The following is a 15,642-nucleotide window of genomic DNA, read 5'->3' on the forward strand; positions in this document are numbered from 1 at the left end:
TTAAGGTACACTTAATTCATTTAAATACCAACTTCTTTATTTATGTCAAAGCTAACTCACATTTTCATACAAATTTTCTGTTTGTGGTAAAGACATCATCTTTTTTAAGCTAGTTGATATAACTTTTATGAATATGTAGATATATAACTTTTTATAAGTTACAAAACTTTTTTGTTAATTCTCAAACTATTTTTTTAGAAAGTTGCTACGCAAGTGACGCATAATTGGTTTCTAGTGGTTATTTTTGTTTGAATTATTGATTTTCATTTTTTTAGTTAAAAATAAGCTTAAAATTACTATTTTTGCTTGTTAACTTCATATTATTACATTTATTCTTAATCTTTTTAAACATTTAACCATAGGTCGGCACCCTTTTATAAGTAACCGGCCAACTTTCCTAGAAAAAATTGCTCGCGGGCAGCATGGTTTAGATATACACCAATTTATACTAAAAATGTAATAGTTTGTGTAAAAATAAAGAACTAAACTAGAAAAAATATATTGTATGAGTTACTATCAACAAAACATTGTAGAGGATCTTTTAATTGTTTTTTTTCATAAAGTTATACTAAACTATTATTACAAACTATAATTTAATTATTATTACATTATAGGAAACTATGTAGCTGGGCACAATATAACTTTTATTTAATAGAATTAATTAGTTTGCAAATTGTTGTCATTTGAGCGGTATAAATTAAGTACATCCTTAAAATTAGCTAATAACATGTAGGAAGTTTCCTTATATGACAGTTCAAATTCGGACAAACGCAATTCTTTAAAAAATGTTTTAACGGGCCATAACTCAAAAATGAGTGCATATTTGAAAAAAATAAAAAAAGCAGTTGTATCTCCGTTTGATACGATTATGATAGTAAAAAGAATTTTAGAAAATTATAAAAATTACTATATTTTATAATTTGTTTTAGCCATCTTAAATAAATATGAAAATTTGTTGGTATAAATTATATCCACATGCGACTTTTTTATCAAAAAAAGTTAGTATTTGAGTTGTAACCCTTTAAACTTTTTTAAAGAATTGACGGAATTTGAGTTGTCCAAATTGGAATAGTCGTGTTCCAAGGAAACTTGTGGTAATACACAAAAAAAAGCTTAAGTCACAAAAAAAACATAGAAAGATATCGGTAATGTTCGCACTAAATCTTGAAAATGGATGGGATCAAAAGTATACAATTATTATTTTTCTATTAAATGTTGAAATTAAACTAACGAACATATGATCTTAATATGATTAATAAAAATATAACTTAAGCTTACATTGAAAAATAATTTTAACTCTAAAATAGAATAGATCAATCTTTAAATTTTAAAGTACGCACTTGACGTAAAATACGCATTTTCGCCTTTATTCAAGGTATGTACATTATCGATTTCCCTACTGTAGAACAATATACGTTTTTTTCTAAATATGCATATTCTTTTTAGTATCTTTTAATTAACTAAAAAATTAAGATAAAGTCGTTCGCATGAATAATCATATAAAATTAAAACTTTGATACTTTTTGTAGTAAGATTTTTTCAACGTTTATATCATTAAGATTATATGCTGAACAATACTTGTTTTTATTTAAATTAATTTTTTTCTGAAAAAATGTTTTTAATACTTCTTTATCATAATAATAAAATAAAATTGACATCCAATGATTGAGCTTTTTAAGCTAAATGTAATAATGTCATAAAAAGTCGATTAAACACTAGGTAAACATACATAAATAATCCTTAGTTTAAATATTACTCAATGAAAAACCTTTATATTATAACCTAAGTCAGTATCACAACAAGTGGGCTAACAAAGTTAATAGAATTTTTTGGTCACTAAAAATAACCTGAAAATTATCCATTGTTGAATACAACTGGGTTTTTTCTATTTTAAGTAGTTTTGTTTTTTTTAGCTCCTAGTACTAAAGGAATTATTTAAGTTTAATTGCGGCCAAGTTCTCTTAACTTTTTGTTCAAATATTAACCGAAATACTTCTTAATTTTGCGTCTAATTTAAAGCTTGTAACAGTTAAACAAAAATACCTGAAATAATTTTACTGAAATTTTACTCTTTAATCTTTATGGTATAGTTCCCATTGAAAAGTAACAGAATCATAAATTTTGAATTAAAAGACCTTTTTTTGAACATTTTTGTACGTAACATTTTGTAGCCTATTTTATCTTCTTCTTTTTTTATATTCACTCTATACTATATTTATTGATTATAGAAAAAGAAAACACTTACTTTAAATATTTTTGTGTAGTTTCCTGCAAATCTATTTTGGACGAAAATTATGAACAATTTTGAGGAGTAATTTTTGAACTGAAAAAAGTATAAAAGGCAAAAACTAGTTGGATTTAAACTAATATAATTTCTTAGATACTTGAAGCAGAAAAGAAACAAAGCCACTATTGAAAATAAGAAATTAAGTTCTATCCAACTAGGTATAACACCTTTTGATGTTCTAGTCACCGAAAATGTCAATTACTGCTTGAACCAAATTTTCAGCCAACTGTGTACCAGTTATCTTACTTTAATAAATTCTTATTACGAATTGTTGCAAAATAATATAAAAGTTAAATTTACATTTGTCGACTATATCAATAAGTTACTGAATATATTAATTGATTATTTAAAATGACTTAGGTTAATTAAATCCATGAACAAAGGATTACTAATATATTTAACAATGAACTTCACCGCACGATCAACAACAACAGCATCCGAGACAATCCTACGACCGGTTTCGTCCTTATTAGGACTCATCAGGCAGGAATAGTCGCGAGAAACCGTTGTTGTGATCTAACCAAGCGGGCTTAAGTACGAAGTACTGAAGCGACCTTTTGTGGGTAAAGTCCGAAAAATTAACGCAGGCAAAAATTTTTCGGACTTTACCCACAAACGGTTGCTTCAGTACTTTGTATTTAAGCCCGCTTGGTTAGATCACAACAGCGGTTTCTCGCGACTATTCCTGCCTGATTAGTCCTAATTAGGACGAAACCGGTCGTAGGATTGTCTCGGATGCTGTTGTTGTTGATCGTGCGGTGAAGTTCATTGTTTATTATCGATGGCATAAAACATCTCAACTTGTTGACGATGGCCGAAATAAATACTGGCTAATATATTTAATAAAGACTAATGCAAGTTGACATATGTAATATACAACTTTTTTTTAAATAAAGCTTTTAAATAAATTATAAAAATAAGTCTTTTTTCTATAAAATTAACATTTAAAATTTATTTATATGGCTAGTACAACTTAATCTGAACAGCTGTCAAACAATTTTTCTTCTACCGAAGATAAAACCAGCTAGTATTTCAAAGAAAACAATACAATTAAGTCTTCTAAAAACTTTTTGTATAAATGTAATATCATTTTTGAAAGTAAGATGATTCAAGTTCTTTGAAGTTCATAATAATAACAAACTTAATATTGATTTTAGTTTATTGCACAACAATAATAGAGATATAACGATGGAGAAAGACATTATATACTTAAACAGATATGATTAATTGAAATTTTTCAAGTTCATATTTTGTAAAACAAACATTTCATTATAAGCTGTTGAAACACAAAAAGTAAAAATGAATTGATAAAAACAATAATCTGAGTAAAATACAAAAACTTTGCGAAAAATAAATATTTAAAGATGTACATAATGATTTATCTGAACTGTAAAAATATTTTTTTTGATATTAGCAAACTTTTCAATTCATAATAAAGATCAGAAATTTGATGAAAACTACCATAGTTTATATAAATTTGCGAGAATATATTTAAAGTTTTACTGTTAAAAGTTTCTAATAAAACATGAATATTTCATTCGTAGAAAATACAGACCCACTTTAAAATTTGATTTTTAACTGTAATAATCTGGTTTTTTAGTCCTTAAAGATTTTTTAAAAACACAATATTCTTTGGTGATGGACGATAATAACACGAATTTCATGAACAAAAAAAAAAATTTATAATCAAAACTGCATGGTTGCCACAAAAACTTCTATAAAAGTTTATAAATCTGATTTTTCCTTAGTTTTTAACAATACAACTTTATGATGAATCTAATAGGATTTTTTCCCATTTAAAAAGAAATGGTTTATTAAAATAAAGATATTTATAACTTTTTATATGTACATTAATTGATGTACAAGTTTAGGAAGAAATATTTAAGGGATAAGTTTGCGGAATAAAAAAAAACAATACCTCTAGCAAGCTAGTTTAGAAATAATAATAAAATACGGTCAACTTCACTAAATACTTAAAAAATTGTTAGTGTTTTGAGTTATGTGCAACCACGAGTGATGTACATGAGTAAAAAAAAACATAACACCGTTTTCAATTTTTTTAACGTTGCAGATACATAATCTGTTTAAATAAAAACTAACATCTTTTTAAACATTTTAACAATAACCGTAACAAATGCTGTGTACAAGTTACAAAGCAAACTTTTTTATTGCAAAGTTATTGCAAAGGGAGAAACCATTTTTTGCAATAAATTTAAATTAAGTATAAAAATTTTGGTAAGAGTGTGCAAAACTAAACTGCACAAAAACTTTGAAAAATTCAACTGTTTTATAAATTTTAGTACAATTTTGTGTAAAAATTTATGTATCTCGATAAAAGTTCTAATAAAATATAGCTTTATTTGTTTGAAAATTGTAAGTTATAATTTACGTATAGATATTTATAACTTTATTGATGATAAACTAAATAAGATGTTTAATCATTTTGCAATTTTTTTTTTTTCAAAACAATTTAAATAACTTACATCTCATATGCAATACTTATGTAAATCTAACTTACAGCTTCAACAAAAAGTTAATAACCAAACTGATTGGTAATATCTTTATCTTACTGAAGCATGTCTCTTCTTTCGAAAACTCCTTTTCTTTGTTCAGCAACTCTCCGCTTCCATTTGTTCTGAACTTTGCTCACTCTATTCAGCAATGAACCTCTCCTCACTGCCTCCTGTTTAAAACTTTAACTTTTTAAAGGGTGGTATTTTTAATTGTTTTACATTTAAAAATAAATTAAATTTTAAGATACTGTAAAAGAGTAAATTAAAGTTTTTTTAACTGCTCTGTACAGGGTTGCCACTGGTTTTTGGCAAAATTTCTCTAGGTTTTCAAAATTTCAGGTTTATGAAAGTACACGTATTTGAGTCTATTTTTAGTTAAAATAAATTTAAGGTTAAAACTGATTTTTGTAGCATAACAACATTAAATAGATACTGTTAAGCTACTTTAAACGTGTTTTGTAATAAAAACAAATTTGATGATGACAAAAAGTTTATATCTATATGATAGATTTTTTTTTCAAATCGAAATTTTACTACTTAACATTGTAAAAATTGTTTAAAATTCAGGTTTTTCAAGGTTTTTTAGTAATTTTTGTTCAAAACTCCAGGTTTTTAAGTATAAGTTTTCAAATTCCAGGTTTTGTGACAACCCTGTCTGTATTTAATTAAAGTTTAAAATCTGACAAGCTGCTTTTTTAAACCCTAAAAGCTCATTGTTTATAAGTTTATATACAATAACAATATAAGCAATATATTTACATTACGTAATTATGAACAATTATATTTGAAACTAAAATTTGTACTAAATTTAAGTCAAAAAAAGAATTAAAACAAAAAAAACTAACTGTAGAAGATGAAGTTGGATGTTCACTTAGCGAAATGAGCTCAGTAGGAGGTTCACTTCGCAATCTATGATGCGAAATAATAATATTTGAGCAGTATTTTGACAACAACGGGCTTATTATTGTAAGGTAAATCATATAGACAACCAGAACACAGATCAGTACTAAGTACATGCATACTACTACCTGTTTGTAAGAAAAAATAAAATAAATTCAAAAACTAACCTAAAAATTTGTATTTGACTAACGTACTTTCAAAAATATTATAATTCTGTATAGTACACTTAAAATATCAAAAAAAAATTTGTGCAAAAAAATATGTAGGTGTTAAAAACTTTTCTCATTCTATTAAAAAATTAAGTGTTTGAAAGCTTTACAACATGTTAATTATACGTAAAACATTAAAAACTGTAATAATTTAAATTTATCTATATAAAACAACTGTTATTAATATAACACTAATATAATATGTAAAAAAAATATCACTATGAAATTTCAGCTAGAACTAAAGTTGTTGTAGGCTTGTTTTATTTTAACAATTAAGTTATAATACCAAAAAATTTATCAACATATTACTTAAACACTTTTCATAAAATATTTATACAGAAATCTATCAAAAAATATAAAATTATAAAAAAATTCTACTGATTCAACTTCTACTTTAAAACACTATTTTTAAGACATTCCTTTGTCTAGAAAATTTTTTGCTTTGTAGAATTCAAACATACATTTACAAAAAATGTTTGTATGCTCTAATAACATAATGTAATACATAAACAATTAGTAGAACAATTACACACCAAATAAACTTTAACTTTCAATTTCACTCAAAAAATGAAGAAGAGTAAAATTTATCAAAATGGTAAAAAAAAAATTTAGGCTAGTTTTAGTTAAATTTACTTTCATGTCCTAAAACTGATGCAATTTTCTACCTACACAACTTGAAAATGTTATTCTTATATTAACTAAATAATAAAGTAAAATTTCACAACTATAGTTTTATCATATATGCGATGGACACAATTCTAAACTATACAACATATACTGGACAAATATATTTATGTTAAGAGAATTAATAAAATCTAAATTGTAGTCATTATTACAAAAGCATGATCATTTTGTATACTTATGTTTAGTATTCAAAATTTTAACATACTCTTTTAAAAAATTGCTAATCAAAAATTATGTATGAATTAACTTAAAATATAAATTTGCATAAAAACGGCAGAAAGATTTTAACACTAAGATAATATGAAACAAATTACAATTGAGAACTTATTATTGTACATATTTTATGTTATTCAAAGGTTAAATTTTTTATGCTACTTCTATGCATTTATTGGTTCTATTTCTGGGAAAATTTTTAACTTAATTTTGACTAACTTTGATAATATTTTAAACACTAAACATTATCATATATAAAATAAAGTTTATGAATATATAATCATGTTATGATTAATTTTTATTAACCAATTATAATTAATTATTGGTTATTGTAATACTTTTGTTTTAATTATTTATACTATTAGTATAAACAGTTTTTTCTATTAAGTTTGGTAGATTTTATCATTTTGAACATTGCCTTGTGCATAGAACACTGTGTAAATTCATGAACTCTTAATGAATAATTGTACTTTGTTATTTAATCAGCTGCTAATAGTATAGCTCTATTTACTGACAATTACTTACTTTACAAAGTTTTTTTAATTTAGTTTTGAAATCTATTTAAACTTAAATAATCTTACTTTCATTGTATTAGTGCTTCTGATTTCATATTTGCATTCACAATGCAGACACATTGATTCAAGATCATCATTGTCAATTGAAACATTCATGCTAGGTATTGCAACATTCAGACAGTTGCAATTTTCATGTATCACATTCTTTGTGTATATCTAAAAGAATAGATTAGTTTTTAAATTAATAAGTTTTCATGTTTAATTAGACATGTTTTTTTTATTTTTAAACTAAATTTTAAATATGTTTTTAATATTTAGCTAGTATGGTTTAAAATGAATACCACACTTTGCTAAACAATGATACAAAAACTATACATACAAACAAAAAACACTATGATGTAATTATTAAATATTGTACAGTATAAATATTTGTGCAAAAATTAATTTTCTATCTAAACCAGGTGTTGGCAACCTATAGTTAATACTAAAATTGCAGGCCTTACTATTTAGAAAAAAGTCTTTAAGGGCCGCATTTATTTCAAAATAATCGTAATAATCTGTCTAAAAATACTGTTCTATAACAAAAGAATGATAAGATGTGCAATAATGAAGCACTAGTAAAGATATTTATTGAAATATAAGTCTAATTTTAAGTTTTTATTACAAAACTTTTTATTTTTATTGTTTTAAAAAACTATGACTTTAGCTTAAAAGTACCTTGCGGGCCGCAGATTTTGACTTTGAGGGCCGCATTTAGCCCGCGAACTGCAGTTTGCTGACCCCTGATCTTTAGAAACAACTAAAATTCACAAAACCACAATTAAGTAACTATGAAATTTAAAGTACTTCATAACTAATAAAATTATGTGTTGACACAATAATAAAACATATTTTTACAAGTCTGTTTTCCAATATTGGTAAAACTAATACTAAACTAATATCAATTATTTTTTATGTTTCTTTATTTTATTTCAGGTTTTTAAAAGCACAACTACAAGTTTCCTAAAAATTCTGGTTAAAAAGGGTGTTTAAATATCTGAAAAGATACTGTTATGCTACTTTAATAGTGTTTTATAATCAGGGAAGCCACTAGTTTGGTAGAAATTTCTTGCTGGTCTTTGAGGTACAAGTTATATGCATTATTTTTAGTATAAAATCAAAACTAATGTATAACACTGTTTTAAATAGTATAATAGTATTAAAAAGAAACTGCAGAGCTACTTTTTAAATATTCCACATATATATATAAATATTTATTTATATATTAGAGAAGCTAATGTGATTATTTAAACATGACCACTTTCAACAGGGCCCACTTGAAGGGCTTTTAAATATTTTTTTAAGATACATCAAAGACAATTTTTTGTCTGTATGAAACATATGTTTTTAAATTTTTTAAATCACTTTTTCGTAATAAATTATACACATATATATCAATATATAAAATTAAAACACACTAAATAAACTTTTGCTTGAAACAACTGTTTCAGCATTCAATATGCATATTTAGCCAAGTACTCTATTCAGTAAGCAAACTTGTAAATACAGCAATAAATTTATACAAAATTAGGTATTACATAATAATAGAATGGTTTGCTGATTTCAGACAAAATTATTAACATAGTTTTTAAATAAATTGTTTTTGGTAATGTAGACATTTAGTTTGTAATTCATTCCTTTTGTTAAATATTCTGATTTTTTAACGCTTAAAACTTCAAACTTTCCTGCATTGCACAAATTACATCCATTTTTTAAACTGTATTTGTTTTGTATTCTTGTTATTGTTTCCCAGTAAATTTTAAAACTATCTTTGTTATTTTTCAGTTTTCAAATATACTGTGATAAAGTTGTTGCATTTCTATTCATGTTTGAAGCTGTACTTGTGTTTTGTGTAGCAATTCTTGAACAATTGTCCAGTAGAGCCAACATAAAACTTGGTCTGGAATTCAGTTATGACAGTCGCTTTATATATAATATTTTCCATTAGGCATCTTCCATTTACCAGGTATTCTTGTTTTTTGCAGTGACACATTCCCCTTTTTTTGTCCAGCGTATCTAACATCTTTCGATTGTGTGCCATTACAAGTTGTTTCATGTTTGTCATGCAGGAATAGAACACTTATAAATGTCTTTCTGTTGAAAACTTTACAATATGGATGGTCTTCAGTAAAGTTTTTATCCACAATCTCTAGAAATCATTTCCCTACTCCCACTGTCACGCTTTTACAGAATGAAGCATTCAAATATAAAAAAATTCTTCTCCTTCTTTTCTTATTCTTACCCTTCTCAGGTATGTGGCTATAGGCTAATTTATGATTGTACCCACTTGCTCTTATAGATTCCTGGTATTGTTGGGTTGTTTTCTTGAAAGTGCTTTGACTGTTATAAATCTTTTAGTGGCAGTTATGTGTTTTAACACATGCTCTGGTTGGTTTGACTTGTTATTCACATAAACCTTATGCTCATATGGTTTTCTATACTGCTTGTGGCTTTCATTTTGTAGATCTAAAATTACATTTAGGAAGTCTGTTACAAACAGATTGGCTTAAAAGATTGATATCATATCTAATATGTTCTTTATCTAATCTAAATTTAATTATTTTATATGTAAAAAGTGTTCAAATTTTTAGATTTTTTGAGATTTTTCTGCTTAATTTTTTTTTAGATTTTTTAGAACTTCAGGTTAAATAACCAATCTTTTGAAAAAATAATTAAAACAACTTACATATTTTTATGTGTTTTTCTTATCGAATCTACTAAAGTTCACTATTTTAAAAGTTAACTTGTTTAAAATTCTAAGTATATTTTTTAAATATTATTAAATTCAATCCTTTTCGGATTTTTTTCTTACGATTTTCAAACTTAAAGTTTTTCCAAAATTCCATGTTAAATTTTCACCTTATATTAACTGTATCAACTGGTTTGATTTTTTTAATCAAAAATTACCAGCAATTTTTAACAGAATAAATGTACAACTGTGTGATAAGTGCCACCAAAAGTTAATTAACAATCAACCGTTTCAGTCAAACTTAAATCAATAATTCACTTTACATATTAATTATAAAGACTAAATTTATTTTAACTCTTCAATTGTTTAAAAGTTAAAAAACTACTCCACAGAAATATAACTTAATTCAATGTTTATAAAAAAAAAACAAATTTTATTAGATTCTTAGCACTTAATTTAATTAAGTATAAGAAAGCACTTATACAATGTATTAAATTAATAGAAACTTACCTTTGCTGAGATGTTATACTTCTTATAATCAGTACAAAGACACTTGCACCTAACATCTGTTGACTGAGCATTACTTTGTTTAACATAAGAGAGAAAATAAACAAAAACTATTAATAATTTAACTGAGAAAAAATGTTCCATAAGCATTTTATATATTTCAATTTTTTAGTAGTTATCAGCTGGAATTGCTCAATTGGAAAACAAAGTTTTCTGATCCTTCAAACTAACATATTCAAAATTCAAAACAAAAATAAGACTTATTGGGCCAATGTTTGAAATGAACCGTGCGACACTTTTGCACGAACTAACACTTTTGCAATCATAAAATTCAAACTTTAAAGGTAATTAGCTAACTATCTACTTGCTTGTCAGAATATTTTAAGAACAAAAACTATAAACATTGTTAATTAGAACAGTTAAGGCTTGTGAAAAAGTAACGATACATGCATTTTTGTTATGCATATTATTTTGCTTACTTACCATGGGGCATGGAACACGCTAAATTCTAACCTGTTATAGGTTTCCACCGAAATGTATTAAATAGACCTACAAAGACACTTTTTATTTTAATAAGTTTAAACATTTTTTAGTTGTGGTACTTTAAACATTTTTTGAAGAAGTTAAACTTTTCGAATTTTAGTAATTGTGCACCAATTTCTGGTTATTAATTTTAGGTGTTGTTTTAGAGTTCAGACAAAATACTTAACTATTTAAAAAATCAATTTAAAAGATATTGTTTTAACAAGACTTTATAATAACCATAGACTAAAATATTTTGCCTTCAAGAGTTAAAAAGGTAACGAAATATCTAAAAACTTAACAGACCATGGCTATCTTGAAAAGTTAAAGAGGAAGTGAAATTAAGAAAACTTTTAATTCAAAAACAAAAATATAAATTAGTTATAAATCTAAAAAATTAGACTTTGTTTCTATAAAAACAAATTGTACAGTAATCTTCCTTTATTGTACCAACATATGTTTCTGTATTCACTTCAACTGGGTTGTTAATCGGAAGAATAACATTGTTTATATATATTTTAGGATTAAGCTTACAGCTACTCTATGTTTCAAAATAGTAATTATTTTTTACTAGTTAGATTAAACATTTTTCTAATTTAAATTGTTTAAGATATAATTTTACAGTATGTTGTAGTATTAGTAAAGTATTAATTGAATAACTAGAAACATAATTCACTTGCTTAGTTTATATATTTTATCATAGTATTTGTCGATCTAGCACTAAGATCAAAGCTTTCAAGACTTATTTTCATTAATGTCCCCTTAGTGAAAATATAAAAAAATCACTAATATTTATTAGGTAAATTTTTTCCTCCTTACTAATGAGTCTTATTGAAACTCTAGGTTTTTCTACAATATTTGCTGAGTCAGCATAAAACATCATTGATATTTTACCTTTTAGTTAGTTTTTAATATGTTTGGGTAAGGTGGGTTAGGCCGGTTATGGTTAAGGGTATAAACAAAAAAAAGTTAAATAAATAAAAGATAACTCAGCAAGTACTAGGAGAAACACCTTTAATTTAAAATTGGACCCCTTACTTGTCAACGGACGACTGATAGACAAAATTTCTCCAAAAAGAGCGATATTTCCTACACTCATAGTCATTGTTTTTGTTAAATTTTAAATTTCCTTTTTAAATACTTTTTAGGGTAAGGCGTGATCTGATATCAAGTTTAAACAAAATTTTAGTAGAAGACACTTTAAATATTTTCTTTATTTTTCATGCCCGTGGTTGATCCAACTAACAACAGTCGATGTTTCTATTTTAAAATCAATATTAATTTCAGAACTATAGACATACTTTTGATAAATTAGATATTTAACTATAATAAGTTAGTACTTTCACTTATCATTACAAAACAATGTTGAATTTGGCATAAAACTAGTTGAGCAAGTTTCTTAAATTTAAAAAGAAAACTTGCCATTTTTTAAAGTGTAGCGAGATTTTGAACAATAATTTTTCTTTTAATGTAGAAAACCCTGTTGACTTTTAAGAAAATGAAAAAAGTTCCACAAAAAGTGGGTTTCTATCTTAAACTGTTTCCTGATACCGGATATTTTGTTTATAGTAGTTTTATTAATGACATCAAATTAATACTTGTTTATCTATTATATTGCATTCAACAACTCAAAAGTCTTGTAATTTTACCTAATGTAATTGTCACACTGATGAAGATCTGAACTTAAACTGGCTATGTCAATCCATTGCAAATTAAAAAAGACCAAAACCATCATGAATTTAACCAAAATCTTGAAGTCTGCAATGAAATGGACAGTTTTTTAAGCATATGACGACATATAAAACTTAGTTGAAAAGTAATATCATTAGAACTGCTAAAAAAGTTTAAAACATTTTATTAAACATAAACATTTATCGCTAAGGTTGTGATAACGGTATGTACTTAACATAATGGAAAAATCAAAATATAATTTATATAGGTAATATACTACATACAATGTAATACTACTTAAAATAATAAAGTTAGTTTATAGATGTGTACAAAAAACAGTACTAACTAGCATTAAAAATGTTTATTTAATATCCCTTTATGTATTGATTTAGTTATAATGCATTACAATACTTTTTGTTTTACAAGTAAGTCAGAATTAGCTTTGAAGTTATTTGCAATCAAAAGTATTAAACAAAAAAGCAAGTATTTTAAAATATTAGGCTTAAACTATTTAAACTTATTTACATTTTTATAACCCTCAAAATTAAAATTTTTACCAATTTTAAAGACTGGCTTAAGATTTTATAGCTAGATGTGTAAAAAAAAAGTTGTATTACTTTTATTGTTAACACTTAAATTTTCTTAAATAGAGTATAATAATGCTACATTCTTTTTAAAAAACGTTGTTGCGTGTAACTAGATGTGGATATTTAAAATTAGTAGTAGACAAATAAACAAACATTGAACTAAAATTAGAAAAGTTAGTCTGTATCTGTACTGAAGAAAAACAAAAAATAATTAAATAAATTGTTTATTCAATTGTTTTTTTTAGTGAACATCAAAGTCACTTTGTTTTTATTTTAGTTAAAACTTATAACAAATTTTGTTCAGATTTTTAAACTACATTTTAAGTTTACATTAATATAAAGTATTTTGAGCGTTTTTTTGTCGTCCAATAAACTATAAGTTCAAAACATTGTTAATTTTTTAATAGACTTTCTTTGTTTATTGAAATTTTTATCTAACTAAAATTTTATTAAACTTTTTTAAACAATTTTCGTCAACTTAGTTTTGTCTTAATTTTACTAAAATCAACTTTGAAAAACGAAGCCGTGCCAAAATAACGCATTGTGCAAAAGTAAAGTTGATGACTCGTACAGTCGTACCCGTACGATAGTGACATCTTTGCCGTTTTAAAAGTAACTCTCGTTTTAAAATTTAGGCTTTGTAAAAGTTACGTGCAAAAGTGATTGGGTGAAAGTTAGTAGGCAATGCAATTTAGTAAAAATAAAAGAGTTGTCGCAAATGATTATTAAAATACAATAAAGTTTTTACCAAACTTATTGCAACCACGTAAAAAAGATTCTTAAATTTTTTATTTAATTTTATAAATTGTAAATGCTATCGTTTTTTACATTTTTATTGTCTTGCGTTTTATTGTCTTTCGTTTTATATGTAAGAATTAAAACTTTTTTATCTCTAAGTTGTAAAAAAATTTAATATAAATATAAACTTTAATTAAAAAGTAAGTCAAATTTTGACTAAGCTGTTAAATTGAAGCAAAACAACAAACATGCTTTTTACAAAGAAGTCTTAAAACTTATATTTGTTTTGAATAAAAAAATTAAGGTAATTAAAAAATAACAAAATTAGTTTTATTATATAGCTGTAGCATCTTAGAGAAAAAAACTAGTAGAAAATAATTATAAAAATATATTTTAGATACAACACTGTTTTCCATTAAAAAACAGTTTTTTATTATTAATTAAGTAGTTAATATACATAAATAAAAAAGGTAGTTTTAAAATTGTACATCAGGCAGACATAGTAATAAATCGATCGCAGTAGTACATTTTAGAGATTATTTCGTTCTTTCTATTATAATACAAATAAAAAACAGTAACGATACAGCTAAGTAGTCACTATATCTAAACTAAACCTCTATTCTTAACCAATTTTGCCCAAAATTTAAAAATAAACTTCATTTTTTAATTATATTATTAATAATTATTAAAAAAAGTACTTCCAATTAATTACTAGACTTAAAATTTGATTAGATTTACAATAAGTAGAATTAAATTTAGCCAATCAAACTTGAGCAGTATTGCTGCAGTTTGCTGTTCTCTACAACTAAATTAAAATGGTTTATTGACAAAACTGACCTTCAATTTCTAATGTGGTACTTGTAATTTTTTTTACTTAATTTACTGAACACAAAAACTAAAACAATCCAAAAGGTTGATCTAAAGTCCATACATACACTTATGCTTTTTTTAACTTTAAAAAAAATGAAAAAAATTTATTATCAATTTTGTATTATTTTATTGAGTTTTAAATTAGCTTCAAGTTGCTTTTACATAGTTTTGAATCTCAAAATATTTTTGAGGTATAACCAGTGGAAGTCAAAGACTACAATAGGTTCCTTATGGGGGGCACTAAAACTAAAACGACAAATAACTAGAAATCACTATAAATCTATCTCCTTCATAAGTACCTCAAAATTTCAGGAAGTTTTCCATGCATCATTTAAAAAAATCTGTTAGAACAAAATTTAGAAAAATAAAAACAATTTTAGTTAATTTTATATTTAAAAAATTTTAGTTTTATAAGTTATGTTCCAACCCAATTTTTTAAGTACTGCAAGGAACATTTCTTTAAAATTTGAAGTAGTTATCTCAAAAAATGTAGAAGAAGATAGATTTGTAGTGAAATAATTTTATTTTGCTGTTTTAATTTGGCGCCTCCCATAAGGAACTTATTTTTGCCTCCCAACTTTAACATGTTATATCTTAAAAGTAAATTTTAAACTTTTAAAATATGTAAAAAGCATCTGATAGCTTGGTTAAAACTCTATAAAATAAAATTGTGAAAAAAGTGATTTCTTCCCTCCCCT

The 15,642-nt window shown here is 24.9% G+C and overlaps 1 protein-coding gene across 1 annotated transcript; it reads right to left on the bottom strand.

Moving 5' to 3' along the window:
- Positions 1–3,551: 3,551 nt before the first annotated feature.
- LOC145834617 (proton-transporting V-type ATPase complex assembly regulator TMEM9-like) lies at positions 3,552–10,705 on the bottom strand. The gene is made up of 4 exons (XM_082942090.1): positions 10,560–10,705; positions 7,388–7,537; positions 5,646–5,828; positions 3,552–4,970 (listed from the first exon to the last, which is right to left on the bottom strand). The coding sequence occupies exons 1-4, from the start codon at positions 10,698–10,700 to the stop codon at positions 4,854–4,856; spliced, it is 591 nt and encodes a 196-aa protein (XP_082798216.1). The 5' UTR covers positions 10,701–10,705; the 3' UTR covers positions 3,552–4,853.
- Positions 10,706–15,642: the final 4,937 nt, after the last annotated feature.

Source organism: Thalia democratica, chromosome 4 (genome assembly GCF_965202585.1).
Source record: "Thalia democratica chromosome 4, ktThaDemo2.hap1.1, whole genome shotgun sequence".
Lineage (NCBI taxonomy): Eukaryota > Metazoa > Chordata > Thaliacea > Salpida > Salpidae > Thalia > Thalia democratica.